Source organism: Zeus faber (assembly GCF_960531495.2).
Source record: "Zeus faber genome assembly, chromosome: 20".
In the NCBI taxonomy this organism is placed as follows: domain Eukaryota; kingdom Metazoa; phylum Chordata; class Actinopteri; order Zeiformes; family Zeidae; genus Zeus; species Zeus faber.
This window is the reverse complement of record NC_137207.1, coordinates 7,848,365-7,871,659: the sequence shown is the minus strand read 5'-3', so window position 1 is coordinate 7,871,659 and position 23,295 is coordinate 7,848,365. Positions and strand designations below refer to the sequence as shown.

Sequence of the window (23,295 nt, the reverse complement as noted above, 5' to 3'; positions counted from 1 at the left end):
ATGCACAGGCTATTGTCTCGAAGGAATAATAAGGAACTCAGAAGTCACTCATGTCGTTTTCAAATATTCTTACCAAAAAGCGAGGATTCATTTTTTTTCCCCAGAAACCATTTTCCTCTTTATTTATTCAAATATACCTACATCAAATATACATATATGAACAACATTAAAAAATAATAAAATATTTTTTTAACGCAGAAAGTCCAGTTGAAGCCATCTTCACCTGTAGCCCAAAGGAGATTCAGAAGGCTTAAAATATTTAAATTAAATACATAAGAATGCCTAACATTTTTAAGTTGGTCACCTCAGCCAACACTGAGGTCACTTCCATGCAACAAAATACTACAAAGTATATGTTATACAACACAGGCTATTTAGTGTTTTAATGCAGAACTTCGATTTATTTTCCTTTTTTGATATTGTGATCCTTTTGAGGTATGTCAATAGTGTTTGCATATTAGAAGTTGTTAGAAGTAGCTACTCTACTTCAGAACAATACTGGCAACTGTAGAATCATCCCTTCCCAACCTAATTATTGGGAATATTTTACAGCTTCGCTAAAATCGAATCAGCTAAAGAACAACTTCCTGTATAGCTTATTGATAAAAGGTCACTTGGATAGAAAAGGATGTTATATTTGGAAAAAATTGTGTCATGGATTTTATGAAAGGGAACCGTGTCCCGTTATTGGTGTAATCTTAATTAAAGTCTAGCTAAAATGCAACCCTTAAATCCAGCTCACGTGTTTCATGGAAGGGAAGGGAACTGATCAGCCATCAAATATGTGTCTTCCAGAGGTGACTTACTCAGCATAAAACGTATGCTTTGTAATATAATATATTAGACGAGAAATTCAATGAAGAGTTACTGCATAGCAATAAGATTGTTTGGTGCACAAAGCAGGTCATCAGGCCGTGGGGGCTCCGGTGCTGATAAAATCGGCCCACGTCCGATCGGTGGTGAGCGCATCTTTGACAACCTGTGCGACGCAAGCAGCATTAAAGTACGCAGCACGAAAGTCACAAGTAGCAGCCACAAAGATAGTGAGAGAGACTAGGCACAAGGGTAGGGCTGGTGGTTACCCTGACGCTGCGGGAGGGAGGGAGGGATGGGGGGGGTGAACAGGTCCTGGATCGTGTATATCTGTGCGTTGGGGAAACTATAATCCAACCTTGCAGCGCGGTCCTGCCGGTGCCTACAAACCCGGCGCTGGCCGTGCCGGCTCCGCCCGCCTCGTGACGCCTTGAGAGTCCGCCACCCTCTGCGGTGGAGAATTTCGAATGGAGGCATTTTGAGGGGAAGCTCAGTGCTCAGGATTCACCCACCGCAGGTCGGGTCATGGCTTGAAATCCAGCCTCGTTGGCTCTTGTGTGAGCGGCGTGGCTTGAATCCACGTCGGTCTGTCTGTCGACCGGTCAGTCGGTCAGTACCTCCTCTTCCCGTGTTTTCCGATGTCGGTCATGCAGGTTTTAGGCCTAAGTGCTGCGTGGATAGAACACGAGCATGTATTCAAATTGAGCCTTATGACAATTAACTGACTGTGTGACATCACATGGCTGTGCTCGCTCACCTGGGTCTGCGGTGGGTGTTTTCTTACTGTGATGAACGATCTGATTCTCGTTGGTCATCTTCACGTCCTGGTCTTCCACATAATTGCTGCAACACAGAAGGAAGGGCAAGAGACGGCAACGTTAGCAGATCTTTCAGCAGGCAGCGGGAACAGGAGAGGACACGACATGGGGGGGGTGGGGGCTGATTGACACCAAAACTGGAAGCCTGCGGGGTCCAGGCCTTGGGACCGAACACAGTGCTGGAGAGATATGGGGGTGGGACGGGGTTATGGGCTTGGGGAGCTTCAAGCGTCACAAGGCGAGCAGTGGGTTCCAGGTGTGGGATGGCTGAGGGGGATATCAAAAGGCACTGGAGGAATCTTCAATACAGGGACCAACCACAAAGGAGAGCCGATACGGATCTTGGGGAGGGGGTGGGGGCGTGCTACTCACTGTTGGCGATGTCTGCTGCCACGGGGGCTGGAGTGGAGAAGAGCACAGCCCCGTTCAAAACAAGTCGCTACCGACCACACCGTCTCACCAAAACCCACGACATCAATACATCAGAGTGCTCCCTCTACGGAACTCGGCTTTGCGCCGAGACCGCCCGAAACGTAATTATGGGTTGGAGAGAACGCTGGCTGTCGGAGAGCCTCTATCATGGAGCAAAACGAGGAGCAATTAGGTAAGGCGTCACGAGTGGCGAGCTGCAGAGCGGATGCAATGCAGATCGCAGGATGTCTGCAAGTTCCCATACGAGTAAAAACCTTTTTAAAGTTAAAGCCAATGGCAACTAAGAGGAACCCTCGAGTAAAAGCAGCGGCTATATCAATCCTCACAATAAACTTGAATGTAAGGGCAATTCAAAACCTAGAGGGATTTTTAAGTAATTCCAACTATACTAACGATAATGACAACTTTTAAAGACCAACAAACCCCTTGTAATAAATGAATATCATATTAGTTCCAAGAGACAGTGCGGCACAAATCAACCAAACTTTATAGCACTCACGACAGCCGATCATATTTTTGTTTTTGTCCGGCTTGTTGTCATGACTACCTGATGACGGTATTCCTTTCTCGGTGAGCGATGTAGGCGTCGTCTGTGAAGAGGATGGTGTGGTAGGGCACCACCGGGTCACAGCTCGGCAGGATGCCTCTCACCACGTGGCCCACGCTGTCCAGTATGCCGTTGTACACCAGCAGGTCATCCACCAGCAGCTGGACAGACAAGGACACGTTTTTTTTTTTCATTTGCCGTCTCCTCTAAAACGAGCGATGGCCCAGCGTGACGAGGATGAGGCGTCTCACCCCAAACTCCTTCACCCCTCTCTGCGGCGTCTTGGAGTAGTTCCACAGCTTGATCATGGACACAGTCACGGGCTGGTCGAATATGACGTACACTCTGTTCACCTGCCACAGGACACAGGAGGCTTTACTCAAGTCATTCCACACACACACACACACACACACACACACACACACACACACACACACACACACACACACACACACACACACACACACACACACACACACACACACACACACACACACACACACACACACCATGCCCGGCAGCACCGGAGCGAGCCACATGTGCCTTCCGTCGTGGGTGCTGTTGACGCCGTCGACCAGTTTATCAGGCGTCCTGACATCACCGTTGACGCTGTCCAGCACGTTGACGCTGTCTGGGAAGGCAGCGATGTCTGGGAGGCGGCGTGTTGAGGAGCGGGCATGCTCAAATAGAAGCTGCTACCAATCCACCCCACTAGAGTCTCTGCAACACGTTTGTTTTGTACAGAATCAGGAGCAGTGAGTTCACAGAAATGGCTTTAATATTACAATACTATGCGAGTAGAACCTGCATGTTTATTTCACAATTTCTAAATGTAAAAATCCAAAGATTTATTTAAAAAAATAAAGTCAAATAAAACATCTACTCATACAAAATTATTGCGTCAATGCGAGAAGCAATTTCATAATCCAAAAATCTATTTTAAAGGAAAAAAATAAAATAAAGCCTCTACTCACACAAAATTGATTGTGTCAATGTGAGGAGCAGTTTCATTTTGCTCACAAAATAGATCTCATAGAGAATAGAACCATACTTCATTGAAAAATATATTGACAGATGGATTTCAGAAAGCAAAAATCAGTGTGAGAAAGTTATTCCACAGTTGTAAATAACTTTTAAGTTAGTTCAGTTAATTGTTCCATGTTACTGTGTAGTTTTAAATAGCTGTCATCAGATCTGATGCTGAGCGGATACTGTTGTCACTGAGCGCGATCTTCTCGTGGCTTTGGTCGTAGAACTCGAGTCCGTTCAGGCCGATGTAGTAGGGGTCGCCCCAGGTGGTCAACAGCTGCAGCTGGAAGATAACTGCCGTTCAAAGGTCAAGGTACGATACCAAACGGAAGATGAATAGAAAAACAGATCATCTCTATATAATGGCCTCACAGGTCTTAATACACTAACTCAAGAACCTGTCTTGGTAACATTTTACTTTGTCTATGAGCCATAGAGGGAGGCACAGTGTGTACCACTTCTTATTGAACAAAAAGGATACAGCCGCAAGGCATGATGGGAGCTTCATAGTCCATGCTGGCCTGCTCTTGTCTCTTACAGCCTCTTCTGGTTGGAACAAGACATTACAGTTTTCAAGACGCACATCTCTCACAGCGGCAGTCTACAGGAGCTGAGTTCAAATTGCTGTCCCTACTTTTGTGAAAGGTCCTTGGTGCCCTTGCCGTCTGTGGTGGGGGTCTGCAGGAAGTCGATGAAGAGAATCTCCTGGGCAAAGTCGAAGTGACAGTTGCCCGGCCCCTTCCTGATGAGGAAGCCCTCTGCTGGAGAGATGGCAACATCGTCCAGGAACACGTGGACCACCTTCACCTGAAGCAGGAAGGGTTGGGAGGGTAAAAAAAAAAAAAAAAAACCCGCTTTCAGGAGGTAGACTTCTTCAGTATGAAAACAAACCCATTGTAAACACATATTGGTATTGCAAATATTATTATTTGAATATGTGCAATGTTCCCGTCTCACCCCTCGGTAGGAATCCTCCGGGGACTTGTTGTAGTTCCAGACGCGGAGCCCTGCGATGGTCTGGGCCTGGTGGAAGGTGACGCACAGAGTGTGCGCCTCCCCGTAGGAGAAGGGGATCAGCCACATGTGCTGGTCCTCTGTGGTGATGTTCTGACCGTCTATCAGCCTGGAGAGGGCTTTCAGGGTTACTTTTGAGATACTATTTAAATTCAGCTTTCGATAAGTGCAATGCGAATCAAGTTATATTTAGAGATTTTTTTTTTTCTAAATAGAAAAATACTCCGGATATGCAGCTTATTACCCACCATGCTCTATCCCAAACTCCCACCACAGAACATTGCTTGCAGTCTTACTTGTCGAGCGTGCGTGGATCCTGTCCGTACTCGGGCAGATCGTTGAGGTCCCGGGGGGAGGCAGCCATTATACCGAGGTCTAGAGGCAGACTGTCCCCCTCCTTCCCCACCACCTCCAGCCCCGTTAGACCCAAGTAGTGGGAGTCTCCCCAGGTCATCACCATCTCCAGCCTGAGGCCTGTGGAAGGGCGGAGGTGTGGTTAGCATCGTCACTACACATTTAATATAAGGCAAGACAATTAGGTCTGCTGCCTGGTCTGGTCCAGGACTGCTTCCCGAGAAATCCTTACACATCACTGTGGCGGGCCAAGGGGGGTGGTCAAGCCGCCGCTGCAGACAGGCGGTGCAGGCTGCCATCCCGGGGCCGCTCACTGCGGCCCCGGGATGGCAGCTCTCCTGCTCTATGGCAGCTCTACTGCTCTAAATATATACATTAAAAGTACATAGAGGTTTTGATTGAGGACAGCTGGTACTCACACTTGCCAGTGTACATCCCAGGAATCTGCTCCGTGCTCTCTTCAGATTGGCTGACGCTGGGGTTCAGATGGAGTTTCAACTGGGAGGAATGCATACACAATACAAACAGGCCTGTACTTCAAGTTCAAGTTCAAGAGGTTATTTGTCACATACATATACATACGGTCATACATATATGCAGTGAAATGTCATGACACCCGGTGATTACGCACAATAAGCTCTATAAGCTCTAAAAATACTTAAAATAGAAAAATGTGAGTAATCAACACGAGATGCTCGCGCCACAATCGTGATTCTGGGTTCTATAATTCTATAATAGAATCAATGACTTACTGTATATGTCCTTTCAAACACCCTAATGGAATCTAGAGATCATATTTGTATAGTTAAGTCCCCTAACAATTTATGGACATATAGTGATATATCTCTGTCAGTTAATTTTAAATATAATGGTTGTGAGGTAGGTCTCAATGTCCCAAGGCCCGTTGGATAACTCCAACTGTCACATTTGCACACTTGAGTTAGTTGATTTGCCACAGCAAAATGATTTACTATGAAAAAAATTACAATAAACAAATGTACATACAGCAATGTACGTCGACGGAAATCTCATTCAGGTTTCCATGAATTTGGGTAACCGTACTTTTTGAATGGCTTTACCAATCTACTATAAAGCATGAACTTCCCATAAGCGCGGGAAGACTACCCGGTACAGAGGACAACCCGCTGTCCACTCACAGTGAGGTCCTCCTCTCTGAAGCCAGCCTGGGTGAATGGTCTCTCCTCTCCCTCGCCATCTGCTGTGCGAGGTCTCTGCAGGTCCTCCTCGTGCGCCAGGCTGTCGGAACCATCCCCCTCGCTCTGGAAGGTCTCGTCGAAGCGAGACATCGCCTCCAGGATCTCGTCGTCAGTTGTGAACAGAATGGTGTCCCCAAACTGGTCAAGTCCTAGACCAGAGCAGATGAAAAATATATATAAACATCATGTTTTTGGAGTCTTAACATCTCTACACTGACACCAGTAAAACCTCTGAAAGACAAAAAGCCAAAGTCTGTTTGGTTTACCTCCAGACAGAGTCCCAGACGCCTTGGCGATTTCACCCCTGAAGATGCACCTCCCATCCAGGAGCATCTCCACCTCCTTCACGCCGCGGAAGGAGTGGATGCGAGACTTGTTGTAGTTCCACACGCGGATCATGGCCACCTGGCAGGGGGCGCCAAAGTCTAGAAAGATGATGTGGCTCCGGCCCGGGGTGAAGGGGGCCAGCCACAGGTGCATGTCGTCCTGGGTGCGGTTAACCCCGTTAATCAGGTTGGCGACCACCCGCGGGTCTTTGCCATACGCCGGTAGGATGTTGATGTCTGGAGGGTCGGCGTGAATGTGCGCGGGCCGGAGCGGCTCCCCACTGGAGCTGAACACCTCCAGGCCGTTGAGGCCCACGTAGTGCCGGTCGCCCCAGGTGGACAGGATGTTGATGACCAGCCTCTGGCCTTGAGGCAGCACAGGGATCTCAAACTCATCTTCCCTATCCATGGCTGAATCATCCTCCATGTCTTCGCACAGCACCCCCTGGGGGGCCAGGGAGGACAGGGGGCTGTGTTGGGAGGCGGAGGCACGCACAAGGACGGTGGGGGGGCCGCGGCCCTGGCGCTGGAGGAACTCATCGAAGATGTCTCCCTCGAAGCCCATGTTGGAGATGCGCCCACGCTGGCACTGGTTGAACTTGACCAGGGAGTCCCAGGACTCCATGAGGGTGTTGTCCTGCTGGCTGCGCAGTTGGGTCCTTGGGGTCCGCTGCCTCCTGGCCATTACTAAGGATAATGGCTCATCTGCAGAATGCACAAAAACAACCATGGTTGCATCTATGCAAGGTACTGACATGTAATCAACATTAAGACTATTATGTGAAGCTAAACGGCTTTGAGCAGCATCGAGTGCAGCAAACTCAAAATACATTTGCTAAACAATGATCAGTGTTTTAAAATAGAAATAACCATTATTAATCGATTGTATACACTATAACTTAGTTCACAGATTTTTAAAATAAACCAAAAGCACAATGCATGCTTTGTGTGTGTGTGTCTGTGTCTCTCACATACAGTAAGTTACATAATACTGATTATGTAAGCCAGCACTCTACAATCAGTGCCTGACAGATGTTACATGTCACAAAAGGGAAATTAAGTGACGTCATAGCCATTGTAATACTTATGGCTATTAAGTATAAGTATACATTCAACACCGCTCAAGCAACAATGATGAATGAACCACCCCCAACCCCTCACCCTTAAGACTTCATTACCCTGCAAGATATATGAAAACTGAAATGACACAATAGGAAAACCCAAGTTGACACTTTTAGTGAGTGAATCTCTTTTTAATCATTTGTTTCTGTTGCGGTAACTATGTCGGACTTTATCTGACAAAGTCACTTCCCCCAGAGCTTCTGTATTTGTGAGTTAACAATGGAATCTCATTTAAGTTGCCTGGAGATCAAGGCATTCTAATGGGTGTGAAAGTCAGATTTCCTTTAATAAACCAAACTGCCCCATTTTATGGTCTCATTTATATCCCTGGAGATTCCAATTTCCTCACTGTGTTTCAGTTTAAACTAAATGTCATTGTTCCAGTGTAAGTTTCATTGTATATTTCTGAAGTGGTACCTCCTCTGAATCAACCAGTGCGTCTGAAATGGTAACTACATACTACATACAACATGGTCATACTACCATTCAGCGTGCTTTAGAAGGCCAGTATGCCATTTTGGGCCCAGTTCTGCAGGGTTCCATCAAATCATTCCCTGATGCCCTGGTTTATTTCTTGTTCAAGGTTCATCGTTGGGGGCGAAACCTACCTCTGTGCCAACACTTAAGGTCCACACAGTAAACATTCCTCCTTCTGTCGTACCCTGACAAAATGATAACATAACATACAACTCACTGCTTTAGAGGAGCTCTGACTGCCCTCGAGTTGCCTGTATAATATCAAATCAAATCTACAACTACCAGACAGAAACTGCTAGACACTGTAGCAGATACAGGGGGGCTCTGGAAAGAGATCACTGAAAGCACATGTCCCAGAAAGAGCTCACTGACTCGGCACAAACTGGCATTTAGTAAATGAGCAAATCAACCAGTAGCTCTGGCCCAATGTTATGTCATTGAAGAACCAAAATATCGTTTTACCAGTCTAATTCTTTCATTTCTGTGCTTGAGTGTTCCAGAATTGATCCAAACTGCAACACATATCCCCCTGCCTAGAACACAAATTTGATGAAATCTTTTGACAGTATAAAAAAAACAAAAAAAACAATCGCATCATCTAGCCATCTTTTTGCAATGCAAATGAAGGCTACTGATGGCCAGAGGCATCAATATTCGAAAAAGCAATAGCTTGACAAGTGGTGGTCAACAGTCTAACTTACCTGCGCCTGAGTGTGTATCAGCAACAAGCTGTGGCTCCTCCGTTTGTCTGGAGGTGACAGTCGCCTTCCTGGCCGAGCCCCGCCGCCCGCTGACCAGCCTGTCCGCTCGCTGCTCCCCGAGCTCCTCCAGCAGGTCGCAGTTCAGCTCCAGGGAATCCGCCTTCCACGGGCCGCCGTTCGCAGTCATGTCCACCGTTCTGCACACTCGGCCCGGGTTACACGACAGCTCTGGCAGCATGGAGGAGGAGGGCAGGGAGGAAGAGGACACCGTGGGGGCGATAGGCTCCACAGGCTGTTGAGGCACCAGCCACAGGGGCTTCTCCCTCCCCGCCTCGCAGCCCTCAGGGGCCCCCCTGCTCAGGGGCTGCAGCCACTGGGGGGCCGCCCGGGAGGAGGAAGGCTGGGTGGTGACCGTCTGCTCCGCGGGTGCTGGTGGCTGGTCGAGCGGCTCCAGCGGTTGCCTGAGAGAGAGCGGCTCCTCTGAGGCTGCAGGGTCAAAGGAGTCCCTTTTCGCCGCGCAGCGCAGAGCGGCGGTGGTGGGGTGGGCTTGGACAGGAGCGATGAGCGGCAGCGGGGTGTGTGCTTTGTCCTGCATGTCTACCCTCTCCTGTCGCCCCTCGAAGCCCCACTCGTCATCGCGGCGCTTTGGACTGGCGCCCCGCAGGCTGTGGCCCGATGACACGGGGCTGGGAGAGAAGGATTCCAAGAGGTGGAAGGCCTGGAGGTCGACGGTGGTGCTGTAGTCGAAGACCTGGTTGCCGCAGCCCTTGTCCAGCTCGCCTTCGAACACCAGCGTGCTGTTGAGGTAGAGCTTCACGTGCCGCGCCCCTACGTCCAGCTCCTGAAAAGACAAAAAAGAAAAACCTTCCTTCACAGTCCCTCCCAAACCAACACATTAGAAAATAATCAGCATTTCGATTCAAATGACTTGAATTGTACTGTTATGTGTTAAATAATTGTTTGAGTTGTTATGTGTTTAATAATTCATATTATTATGAATAATACTCCTACTTAGGATGAAGAAAAATTGTTTTCAGCTGTGTTTATATAACGGTAGTGCACCCTCTTGACTGATAACAGGCAGGCACTTAACAGGCACCTACGCATACTAACAAAGGTAAATGGGTGGAGGAAAAAAGTGATTCTGATCCCAATCACAAAACAACCCAAAGATGAGTTCATAGTAAAGGGGCGTTATGCCCGGTATTTATTCTTTGATGATTTAAATCGTATAGAATACAAACTACAAAGCTAGCATTAAGTAGCCTTCTCCCAGAGACGCACTCATGGCTGCCATGGAGACGTCGCGCTAAAGCCAACCTAAATCTCCTCTATCCTCTAAACAGTAAATTACAGTAGTCTCCCAGTCTGCTATACATACATATATACATACATATACACACACACGGGGACACACGCGCACACACGGAGACACACACACACACACACGGACACACACACGGACAATCACACACACAACTCCTCACCTCACAATCTCAGGTGACCACCAGTCCCTATACACATACCCAAGCATAACGCTGCCCTTTCGGGTTGAAGACCGCAAGGAAGACTGTGCAAGTACACTCTCCCCACACAGACACACACAGACACACACACGTCCAACCCCCCGCAACACTAATCCTCAGGGGCTAATCTCTCTCTGTTCCACATTTGGACAGACTCCCGTGTGGCTTGGCCAGATGCAGCTTAAAGACAAGCACACCCTCTGATGAGGCACCCACACCAACGCGGTCGCCCCCAAACCGCCAGAACTACGCTGGGCATGGTGTTGTACGGAGGCTGTATGGATGACTAACACCATTGGCTATCTGTGGAATAATCTCCGCGCTGGGGAACAGGATAATTAAAAAGAAAGCGAGGGAGAGATTACGAAATCGCGATTGAAATGGAAGTAGAGTAATTGCAGCCTCAGTTGAATCGCATCCCAGCGAAGAACATACAAAAAATAAAAAAAAACACTTCAAAACATTGAAACAAACAGAATGAAAAAAGTACAAACGTTGGGGCTTCTGTTGTAGTTCCAGATCTTGATGCGGGATATTCCAAAGTCAGGCGAGCGCTCGGTGTTCCTGATGATGAAGTAAAGCTGTATGGGCGGATGGAAGGGACACATCCACATGTGACGCTCCTTGGTGGTCTGATCCCCCCGGAGGAGGGGGGGGGGGGTGACGAAAAACAAACACAGGAATTTTTTTTTATTTAAGAGTAAAAAACAAAATGTTGTCACACAGGGTTGTAGTTAGGTCAACATCCAGCCGGTTTGATGATAGGTAAGCGACAACTTTATGAATACAGAAACAACAAATTTACATTTCACAAAAAAAAACAAAAAACTATATGGAATGAAAATAACATGGTAACCTAGTTAATGGAAGAAGGAGGAGGGAATTCTTGGAAATGTCCTCCTTTGCTGTGGGCATTCCAAGGCAGCAGCCAGAGAGGAGCGCCTCCAATCCAAACATCCCATTGGTCGGCTCTGATAACCGTGTATCCTTGTACGTCCACAGTGCTATCTTACTGCAACCGTGATTTAGTAAGAGGAATATGACGGCTCATTCTGAACACCTCTTTGAAAATCAATAGGAGCCGACATGCAGCTTGGAGTTCAGCATCTCACATTTGAGAGGGTAACCACAGCTAGAGGCTGTCTGGTCGTCCGACTCCTCAACCTGTTTCTCTCGTTTTCCCTCTCTAGAAAACAATCTCCCGTGGGCAGGAGGAAGTTATTTTCTGGAGTCCGGGAATGTGCACTTTATTAACAGTCAAAATGCTGACTGACTTAACAGATGCTCCCACCGTTGTGCTTTGCCAACTGTCGAAGCTCCGACCAAACAAAAACAAAGGTGAGGCCGAAGACGAGTGGAAAATCAGGGTCAGCAGCAGATGGAAGTGACACACGAGGGGTAGAAAACATGACGTTGATTGAGTTTGTGACCTGAATTTGAAGGCCCAAAGGACATGAATTCATCGTTTATAGATGACCCAGACCCTGTTCATATCTAAAACTAAAGTTTTTGAAGAATTGAAAAAAATTCTGCCTCTCCCCCAAAGAGGCTTTGTTGGGAATAATTTCATATCATTATATAAAAAATAAAAATAAAAAAAAGGTAGAACTCTGTTTGAACTCTCTTTATGGATCTAAACCTGAAGAGGCCCTTATAATTCTATTTGCATGGACAAAAAGCTGCTTTCCAGTTCCAGGTTGTGGGGGACATTTGGACCCACCTTGGCCTTGCCGTTGACCAGGGCCCCCAGGTTCCCGGGGAAGTCTGCGTTCCTGATGTCCAGGTCGTGCGGCGACACGTACAGCTTCCTGTTCCTGGGGCAGATGAACTGCATCTCCGTCAGCCCCACCTGCAGGGCGTTGCCCCAGTTGGACAGGATCTCCATGGTGACGTACAGAGCAGGCGTGACCTCAGTCGAAGAGCCCCTTCTCTGCCGTGACGATGGAAACAAAGGAGTAGAGACTTAAGTGATCAGAAGGGTCGACTGGGGTTGCAGTGTGGATGCAACTAAATAAAATAAAAGTGAATTCTGACCACTGCTATGATAAGACATGATGACATACCACAAACAATTGAACTTGTGCCATTTAGTTTGACTTGCACTATTGTGTACTATTCTGCCCCATTGGTCTTGCATTGGACTCATCACCTCAATGACCTTGGAACTCGACAGACTTTGGACGACGCGTTACTCACCGCCGGTCCGCTGTGCTCCATCTGGACTGGCGGAGAGATGTCGTAGCCCGGGATGGCTTCCAGCTTCTCCAGAGCCTTGAGCAGCCTCTGCTGTTGCCTTAACATAAGAACGGCAACAACAATCCAGATGTCATTCTTTATCGTCTTAGCCGAGTGCTGGGCTATCGCAAACACGGCTCATTTACAGTACTGTTCAAGGTCGGCGGGGAAGCACACACCCATTGTGGTCTACTGTGAAATGTTCTAAATCAGGCGCATTTGTGCTGGGCCTTCAGTCGTGGCAGTGTACCTGGGGCCCATTAGTGTGATCCTCTGCATGGCCTTATTGACACCGTTCTTGTCTTTATCTAGGCCGCTGTCGCACAGGGAGCTGTTCATCGCCTGGTGTCCCCTTGCCTGGACGAGAGGGAAGCAAGGTGTGGGATTTACAGCTCACTGAGTCTTACAGTTTAAGACAAAGACCAGAATGCACTGTGAACTGCCAACTACTTTATCTCTACTGGGTCAAACGTACGATACAAGCCGTGTGCCGACCGACAGGAGATAAGAGACAGACAGGGAACGGGCGATCTAGAGAAGTGCTACTTGTCTTGTTAGTAGGCTTGCCACAGTGTTTGGCTTTACTGGAGGTAAATGATACAATGCAGTGTGCTGATCACTGATTAATACCGTTTGTGTCAGGGTAAAAAGCCTTGAAGGCTTAAAAGTGCAAGCTAAATAATTATGGGATGAATATCAAACATACATTAGTAACAAAACAATTGTACGGATTATCACTTTAAATTTCAATGGTCTGGTGTGTCATGTCACAGGATTTAGTTCATCCCAGTGTAAGAACTAGCAGTAGTTTTATTTTCAAAATAGTGCCTCAATGGAAGCTAATGACCCCCCTCTAGTGCTGACAGAGTGTAACACCGGTGTAAATTACAGGGAGCGCCAACACCAGTGGAAAAATGGTACCACCATGACAAGCCTGCTGACAAGTGGTGTCAAAAAATAGCTGCCATTCACCTGCAGTCTTTAGAGTATAAAACGCATGCAGAAAAGAAGACAGCTGTTAACGAACAGACGTTTCGATAAGTAATGGAGTGGAAATAGGAAGAGTGAAGGGGCTGAGAGGGGTCTGGCTAACGCAGAGCCAGGGGGGGCTCTGACCGCGCTGCGACTGACGTTCCGGCCCTCGGGGCTATGGAGCGGGCTGTTCTCCCTCTGCACGGCCCGCAGCACCTTGCTGGTCGTCTCCTCCGAGTCCGGCTCCTCACAGGAACCCTTCCTGACAGCCGACAGGGGTCTCTCCACACGACTCTGAGGCCCTTGAAGGAGACACGGGGGCATTTTCAAAGGTGGCTCAACCTGCTGTTACTGTTCCAGGAAGACAGTACTCTGGCCTCTACACCTGGTTGCTTTGTTAATTAACCGCACAAATGAAGCACAAATACTCAAATAAAATCTCTTCATTTAAAGCCTGATTGACTGTTTGGGCCCTTATCGTTCTATCATGTGTTCTATCATGAATTTATTACCATAGTTAATTTATCTTCATAGTAAATAAACCAAAGCGATATAGAAAAATGGACAGTATATGTGGAAATATTCTGCCCAGAATACAACAAAAGTCAGTTACTATCTAGCCCATTGTTCTTCTCAAATGTTGGGGGTGAAGGATAACAAAAAAAGCTCACTCTAAATAGATTTGGAGAGAGCTGCTCAATAGTGACAGTAAAACAAGAAAAGAAACACTTATCTTAAATATTACAATTATTATCCACAAACTGATGGCTGCCAACCTTTCCATGCACCGACGGCAGTTCTACGTCATGTTAGTGAGGACTTACTATGAACCTCCCTGTCCTCCTTTGACGGTGGCCTGTCCAGTGTTTTGCTCTTCACCAGCACAGGTTTGGTGGGGAAGTAGGCCTCAATGTTGTCTTTCCTCTTGGCTGACAAAGAGCGCTCAATCTTACGACCTGGAACAAGAGAGGGAGAGTGAAACAAAAAGTGAAAAGTCTAAGCCCCTTTAAATCCCCGTGCCTCGCAGGAGAGGAGGATGAGCGTACACGTCGCCGCCCTGCCTCCAGCACATGATGCCAGACATGCGTCTTGCAGAGACAGCTCCTCCGCTTCCCTCTTGACATTGTGGAAAGGTCAGTGCTGACGAGGCAGACGGCGGAAGGACAAGCAGCCTCTCCCGACAGCGTACACCCAAAAAAAGTCAGCGTGGAAGCGGCGCCTACCTTTAGACGACGGTCCGAAGTCCAGCACGATCAAGCCCGCCGGGTCACCGCTGCCTCGGCTGTCACTGGGGAGGGGCTGGTGACGGGAGGAGGACTTGAAGGAGGAGGAGGAGGGGGGAGGCAGGCCCAGCTCCTCCAAGCTCTCGGTGCTCTCCTCCCTCTCCAGCTGCTCCTCCACCCACTCCTCCTCCGACTCCTCCCCCGCCGAGCCCCGGCCGCTGCCGCGCACGCTCACCTCCAGGCTCCGCCGCAAGACCTCATGGAGAGAAAAGGTCAGAGGTCACACACACACACACCCCCACACCCACACGCACACACTTTTTTTTAAATAAAAGGCAGTCAGTTTATTATTATTGTCCCTATCTGATTGCCTTCTTATAATGTGAAGCACTTTGAGTTTCATGTTGTGTATGAAAGGTGCTATACAAATAAAGGTTATTTGGGGTCCAGCCCGCAGCTTGTTTTTGAACTGATGCTGCGTTCCATGGTTCCAAAAATATCTGAAACATGGCAACCGCAGTATGCACAGACATGGCTGAGGCCTCGTTGGAATTGGGAAGTTTCAGACGTCTTCTTGTTGTTTGAGTTTGATTAATATTGATGCACATTTGGAGCAGAAATGAGTGGAAAAACTGTTGCAAATGTACCGGAGTTGAAGAACACAACATGATTAGTTTGAGGAGCGGGGCGCTTTACGACATCATCATCCAAAGTGATAAAGTCCAAGCTTCGCCTCTCGGAAGTCGATCACATCCAGCAACTGCATAGTGTTTGCTGCGTGTAGACAGACAAATGAGCTGATGCTGCATTTGATGGAAACTCGAAAAACTGTAACTCGTGCTGCGTTTGACAAAACCCTGAAAACTATCACAGAAGGGCGTTTTCGCACCACAGGAAGTTCTAAGAATCTTTGGAGGAACCGTCCCTTCCTTTTGTGTCCCCACTGTATGATCCAGGAACAATCGTAATTGGTAAAACACCATTCTTGAGGGACATATTTTGCTCCTACCCCAGGCCAGAGACTTAACGACACAAGAGGAACATTCAGTGGCATAAGTGCACGGTGATTGGTCAAACACATGAACCAATGAAGCACCGGCAACCGACAAATTTAAAAACATGTTTAAAACATTAACAATAATCGACAAAAAAAAAAACCCCATGTCTTTACATCTACATTAAAAGAAACAGCGTCCCTCTGCCCGACCTCGACGTGGACACAGCGGTCTTTATTACAGATGCTTTTCGATAAAACAATCATCTGACATGTGTTGTCACCGCGCCTCCAAAATTACCACTCCACTCTATTTTGCAAAGAAAAAAACACGTTTGATTCAAATGTGTTCAACTGGTCAAACATTTGAGATTGAAGAAGTGGTTGAAATTGAACTTTGGAATTGGTGTCGATTAATACGTTTTTAACGTACTAAACTGGACCTGGTGTATTTCTGCCTGCATCTATATTTATTATTATTATTATTATAATTATTATCGCCTGTGTTTGACGACAACATTGGGAAATTTTTGTACACAATCCATGGCAATTATTTTGGGGGGTAAATCTGATCGGTTTGTTTCCATTCCTATCAGAGTCACCAGTCAATGCAGATAACGTAGGCTAGTTTTCAGGGGGTTTTGGTAAAGTAATTTTCCATTTATGTGAAAACAAAAAGCACCAAATGGCTAAATTTGTAAGCATGTTTTCAATTTGAGAATAATATGAGGTAGTGAGGTATATTGGAGGGAGGAAAAGGGTGGCAAAACACCTTGATAAGCATGGATCATGGTTGATAAGCAAGCCAAACATAGTGAATTGTTAACAGTGTGCCCTCTCACCTTCACCTCCTCCATGTTGAGCAGAACCTTCTCGGTCTCCGCATCCAGCGGGCCCACTCGGGTCTCACCCTTGGCGCGAAACGAGCGAGAGACCTTGCAGGAGTCCCTCGGGGAGCGGGGACTGTGGGGGGAGCACGGGCTGGACCTCTGCGAGGAGGTGCCAATGGACAGATGAGGGGAGTGTGGAGAGAGAAAGAGAGAGAGGCGCTAAGTCCTACAGACAGCTGTGTCTGACACATAGCCCTTCCCCCGAAACAGCAACAGCCTTGAACGAACGCACACACACACGCGCACGCGCACGCACACGCACACACACACGCACACACACACACATACATACATACACACACACTACCTCCATGTCTATGCTGTCGTAAGGCTCAAAGTCATCAGGATAGCGCCTTTCTGGGGATATTCGCAAAATGGCTCCATTCCTTGTACGAATCCCAACAGAGCCCTGCAGACAGAACACAAGAGGATTCTATGGAGCTCAACAGCGACCGCCCAATTTTTGAACGGCTCCAGTTCCCGGAAGTGAATTACCCATTGGTGCACTCAATTGACTTACATAGAGTTTAAAACTGGAACCAAGCCAACCAACCACCAGATGAATCGTGACCAGAAACATTTGATTCAGAGCAAAAAATAATAATAATAAAAATAAAAATAAAAAAATAATTGGAAAACGGAAAAAAGGCGAAGGTACAAAACTGTGAAAAAAATGATTTTAAGAGTGAAGGAACAACACATCCCATAAACCATTGCGAATGAGGCCTTTCCAGCGACTTCCAACCGAACGACGGTTTAACGCGCTTCTTCTTGAGCCTTTGTCATTATTATAGTGTTTATATTGTTAATAACCGTGTTGTAATATATTGTAGTTTAAGTTGTGTGTAAATATAGTATTGGAGTTCACTGGTAGCAGTAACTCGCTCGTCGAAAGTGACGTTCGCGGTTGCGGTAAATATTTCCATGGTAACGGTGAGCATCAGAGACGTCGCTGTTACACTTTAAGATTGTGGGTTAGAACAAGGTTGAAATCACCGAGACTTGTGGCTTCTGCAGCTCGTGGTGTCTACCTTGGATCGCTACGACGTTATGGCTAATAATCAAAACCATCCATTCAGAATATGAAGGGGATTTTTTACATCCGGAAACTCACTGTTGAGATGTATTTCAGCGTCTTATTTTTAATTACACTCAAAGAATAATAACAGCAAGTCCTCTATCTTAATTGCAGGATTTATTCCAATGTTTTGTAATTACAACATAGCTGGTCTTTTTTCTTAAATCCCATAAAAAAAAAATGTTGTCTTAAAACTGCAATACACAAAATCATCCTGTAGAGGGGGTATGACCAAGCTTAAAACCCAGAGACACAATTAACGCCACAACTACAAAAACCGTCCTTAGATTATCTCGACAACTGTTCATCCGATTAACTTTACACTCGGCGGGTTCATTGCTGGGGACCCAAGGACGTGCAGTGTCGAATTTAGTACAATTCGGACACACGACACGTCTAATATTTATACATTTAAAATATATACATTTTCAATAAACAGCGAACGGTGAGCCAGCAAGGGGCGGGACTTGAGGGCTCTGCGAAAAAGTCGGAGTCACAAAGAGTGTCTTTCCCCGGTGTACGACGGAACCGGCAGTTTCATCTCCCATTGGTTGAACACAGGACCGGATCATTGACATTTTGTTCAACCGTGCCGTTAAAATGATTCAGAAAGTCTCACATTTTGAACGGGCATGCACCAGTATAGCAAATTCCAAGACATCGACAAATTCCAAGGGAAAGGCTATATCCCACGAGGCCCTACCAGGCTCCATTCTCTCCTCCGGATCCGTCCGGGGGCGGTGCGGCTCCTGTGCCTGTCGGGCTGCTCAGGATGACAGCTATCCTCGGCTAGCCGACAGGCGCTTCGAAGGGAGGCATCTACAGATGAGTCACAGAGAGGAAAAAAAGAAAGGAAGGAAAGGAAGGAAGGAACATGGGCAGAGTATTCCCTAAGAGGAAGAGAAAGAAACACACACACACACATACAGTCACACCCACAGATGGTGCAGACATGCACTTGCCACCAGACACAACTGTCACTATCATTTATTCAGTGAAAGCGTGGCATGCGAACATGCTAAAGCCGGCGATTAGGTGCTTTAAAAGCCCCAAAAAAATCCCAAACTGAGATGAGTAGGGCCATACCTAGAACCCAGGTATCAGGCCTGTAACGGCCCGAACGACACGTGTGAAATCTAGTTCTAGATAGATTCGTCGAAGCTCTTATATAAGAGCTGTGGCCGCGTGAAAGAGTGGGTTTATTTCGGTCCTGCTGGGGCGTACCGGCTGTGTGAGCGGCTCTCCGTGCCGGCGGCGGGGAGGGGAGGCGCTTGGGCTGCTTGCTGCAGGCGTCGGCGTTGGCCCCGTTGAGATAGATGGAGAAGCCTTGTTCCAGGCGCTCCAGCTCAATCTGCCGGGGTTCTTTGGTTTTAAGTCGCTTGAGGATTCTGGGGGGGGGGGGGGGGGGAGACAGTTTGAGAGCATCGGAGTCAAATGACCGATTAGGATTCACGCTTACCCTACTACAGCAAAGCTAACGGTTCACCAGATTAACCAAATCCGTCATTGAGATTAATTTCAAGCCCAGAGCCGCCTCAAATTAGTTCAAGTTACTTCAACTCGCGCAAGTGAGTTTGAACGACATTTTTTGAGCGGGAATTGTTTATCTCAAGAGGGAATCCGGCACCTTTGCGTTTGTCTTTCCAAGCACGAAGAGCCAATCACGGCCTTCCAATTAGGGCGCGCCTGAACACCTCCGCTGAGAAATCCAACCCGTGCCACTGGCTCACACTTCACCTGTTTTTGTGCTGAAGAGCCTTTAAATATTCATCATGAGTCTCCTCCACGGCAGAGGCAAAGCTCCCTCCTTGGCACCGCCGGCCGTCCTTCAAAGACAACAACACGTCCCCGCACATACGTTCATAAGCAAATGTTACACACACAAAACAACTGAAAGCCAGAAGAATCGCTATTAAAGCCGAGTTGTAAAATATGAACGGAAAAATAGATGTTATGTTATAGTGCAGTATAATGAAAAGCATAAACACAAAGGGTGATCTTTCATGAAATGTCCTCGCAGCCGAAGTTGTTTAATCGTATCCAAATCAAAGAGTTAAACTGGATGCTACAGTACCCAAAATTGTACTCGTCTCAACTCGAACCACCGGCGCGAGTCTGCGGTGAAAGGTGCAGGCATGGGTGCGTTGCAGGGAACAATCATTTCTGAGAGCTACAAGCCCATGCATGTGTTGTTAAAAAAGAAATTAAAAAAAATAAATAAATGGGAGCATCGTGCAAAAGACGCCAAGCACCACAAGGCCTCTTACTCAGTCTCTACAGGCCAACTGGGCTACGGTGTCTGACACCCCGAGCGGCGGAGAGGAAAGAGAAGAGAAGAGCAGAGAGAGATGTCAATAGTGACAGGGATCCTCTACAGCGAGCACAAGGTGAAGCACTACTCTAAGATTTGGCACGGCTGCAGGGGCGTGTCCAGGATCTTATTTTTCTTTTTTCTCCGGTGGCCGTGGAATGTCCAGAACCAGTGATGGAGCAGCGTCACAGCCACTCGCATCAAAATGGGCGATAATAATAAGAATAAGAAAGATTATAATAATAATAATAATAATAAAGTAATACGATTAAAGATAAAGATAAAGATAAACTATAAACTATTTAAAATTAATTAATTGTGATTACAATATACAGCAAAATAACAAAAAGCAGTAAAATAAACAAACTAATCAACAATAAAAAGCAAAAGAATGTCAATATGCAACATACTTAAAAAAATAACTAGAAGACGGGAAATTAAATATACAATAACCTTACAAAAATTCATAAAATATGTTTATTTTGCGTTACGTTTTATTATCATAAAAATGTGGCAAATATACAAGAAACCTAATGATAACCAATAAATATAACCTAGAACCTAGGGGCGCCACATGTGTTTATATTTATTAACTTTATTTTCCTGGATTTTCTCACATACAGCAGCACCCCCTTCCTCCTCCAGCCTGACAACTGTGCCCATCACACCTGTTCAACACATTCCTGTTTTTACAGTCAATTTTAAACAGCAATTACTTTGGCTGCGTCCATCCCATAGACTCGGTATGACCTAGATCCAAATCCCCACCGTGACGTCAGAACCGACACCGCTAACACTGAAACAAGAGCCCCTGGAAATAGAGCGCTGCAGGAATGAGTCCTAAAGCCCGGAAATTAGTTTCTGCACTTCCGGTTCCCTCGTCCTGAAGTCGATAGGTTTTTTGAATGGGCTTTTGGTTCGATGCCTGAAATAAGGTCTGTGGAGAACATAAGCTTAAGGGATTTTCCCGTTTTGTTTCGACTACATAGAATACGTCAGTAAATACCCCACTTGTGAATTATGAAGCTTTTACGTGTGTTAAAAAAGGCGGTCGATAACAAGTGGCTAAATGAGACCACAGGAGGTTGTCGGGGCCATTACACCTCTTCAAGGTGAACACATCTACTCACTAGTCTACTCACAGCCTCAAGCGTGTTTATACTCTCACTGTTGCAAACTGTTCCAACTCACACTTTCCAGGCTTTTGTAGAAGAGATAAACGCACAAAATCAAAATGTCGAAGAGATGTGACTGCGGTGTTGTTCGTTCATAGCCTAACGCTAGCTTTTTACTTCTGGTGATCGCATTTACGCTTTAAAAAAAAATCATAAAATTGGTGCTTATTTGTGAACATCATCTTGCTGAACAAAACGTGTAAGTATCAAACTTCTGTTTGCCACAGCGCTTATTGTCTGCAGTAATCCAAAAACTAATGGAAAAATCTGATTGGCGCACACACTGGCTGGCTCACACACACACACACACACACACACACACACACACACACCCTTTTCTCTCTCATTTTCTCAACTCCACTTGCAGACTAACTCTGTGTTGTATTCTCTATCGATCGATCGAGAGAGATCCCAGTGACTTCTTGTCGGGGGAACTAGGAGCATGCTAACTTCTGGGCTGGTCGACTAAAACCCCTACACCTGCAGCACTCTACTTTGACCATGTTCTCCATTATTACCAGGGGCCACAGGTGTTTCAGGGCGGCCATGACCCGTGGACACGCCCTTGCAAGTGGTCACCATTATTATGGAAAGGAAAACACCTTTACTGCAGTTAGTGTTTTGCCCTGCTTAATCACCTGAATTCTATGTCTATATATAAAAAAAAAAATATATATATATATATATATATAAAACATAGGATATTCCTACCTCGCTGTCCATAGTAGGCTGCGAACGGTGATGTTTATGAAACCATACTCCGCTTTTTGGGGAAGATGTCACCGCTCTTCAATGTGCAAAGTTACAAATAAATCCTGTTAGAGCTCACACGTCACATGTCACGTATCAGTCTTTGATTTTTTTTATTTTTTATTTTTTACTCGGGGATGTGACGCTTGATAGCGACGCGTGGGTTCTGGCTCCACCCCCGCGAGACGCAAGGTGTCTACACCGCGGAGCGGCAGGTATCCATTACTATGACGACACTTGGACGTGACGTCCCAAGGGCCGCCCGTCACGGACCCGCCCAGCGGAAGTGGATTGATCGCTTCGAAGTTTCAGCGCCGTCCGTATTTAGACGCAGGGCGAGTTATCAGCTAAAGAGCAGACATAAGAATAGATAGCTTATATCTACATATCTCTGTGTATAGGCCTGTTTTAAAACGCACTTATGTTTACCTGGTTTGCTATGCTTCTACATCATGTATTTTACGCGGTATGTAAAGCACTTTGAATTTATGATGAATGCAACAATGAACAGCAGAGGTGTAGAGGATTGACAAATTGAAAGAGCGACACCTTTATCGAAATTAAAAACCCGTAAACACAACCGCACCACCCTCCAAAGCCCCTGTGATACACTTGCCCCTTTGACCCCGTTTCCACGTGTGCTCGGCTCCAACGCTGACGGCGGTCAACAGTTCGCTTTCCCCGCCGCACACACCAGTCGCACAGTCCGATTTAATAACGGTCACGTAAAATCGCGAGGGGAAAAAACACACGTCGTTTAATGTCCGGATCCCGCTGTCAAGTACGTGAAAACAAAAACCCAAAAACCAAATGGGTGGCGATACAAACCCTCCCCGGTTGGAGGCTGTTGCACGGCAGCGCGGGCAGAACAACCGCAGCTTAACGGCCCGAGACGCGGCTCCGCACACGGCGCGTGCGCAGAGACGACACTAAGCTACGGCAACTCTTGAGGACGAAAAAAAAACAAACAAACATATGCGTTCGTTACAGGGATTACAGAGATGCAGCTATTCAATCAATCCGCATTCAGGTCGCAAGAAAAGGAAGAAATAAGGTCCGCTAAATAAGTCAACAAAGCGGTGGACTCATCTCAGCCGCAAGCTAACGAGCGTGTAGCTGACTTGCTAACATAGCGCGGAGCCACCCAGGCGCCGGGAAGGCAAGCCCACGGGCAGCGGCATTAAAAGCAGACATTTCCAAACCCTTTACCTACATCGTCATGTCATGATGTTGTCATGTCGTTCCCCACACGACATGGCTCCGTGTTTGTTGTTGCCGGGAGCTGTGTTTG

General features: G+C 46.8%; 1 protein-coding gene across 3 annotated transcripts; it reads right to left on the bottom strand.

Annotated features, from left to right (window-relative positions):
* Positions 1–23,295, bottom strand: katnip (katanin interacting protein). Of its 3 annotated transcripts, none has more exons than XM_080021444.1 (28): positions 23,218–23,295; positions 21,966–22,041; positions 19,506–19,594; positions 18,993–19,156; positions 18,472–18,587; positions 16,998–17,099; positions 16,643–16,789; positions 14,807–15,062; positions 14,408–14,539; positions 13,728–13,885; positions 12,862–12,968; positions 12,573–12,669; positions 12,097–12,306; positions 10,871–11,008; positions 8,851–9,691; positions 6,491–7,255; positions 6,165–6,373; positions 5,427–5,505; positions 4,950–5,127; positions 4,597–4,762; positions 4,274–4,446; positions 4,121–4,185; positions 3,823–3,933; positions 3,120–3,259; positions 2,862–2,963; positions 2,611–2,771; positions 1,571–1,656; positions 1–1,482 (listed from the first exon to the last, which is right to left on the bottom strand). In XM_080021444.1, exons 1-28 carry the CDS (start codon positions 23,223–23,225, stop codon positions 1,424–1,426), a joined length of 4,935 nt encoding a protein of 1,644 aa, XP_079877570.1. In that variant the 5' UTR covers positions 23,226–23,295; the 3' UTR covers positions 1–1,423. The 3 variants fall into 3 exon arrangements, with proteins under 3 accessions (XP_079877570.1, XP_079877571.1, XP_079877572.1); XM_080021445.1 differs by having other exon boundaries at positions 4,121–4,182; XM_080021446.1 differs by having other exon boundaries at positions 13,743–13,885.

Coding starts and splice junctions, on each gene's coding strand:
- katnip (XM_080021444.1), bottom strand. Junction 15,063..16,642: donor TCAACATGGAGGAGGTGAAG/GTGAGAGGGCAC, acceptor TCTCTCCATGAG/GTCTTGCGGCGGAGCCTGGA. Junction 7,256..8,850: donor TGATACACACTCAGGCGCAG/GTAAGTTAGACT, acceptor TGCATTCTGCAG/ATGAGCCATTATCCTTAGTA.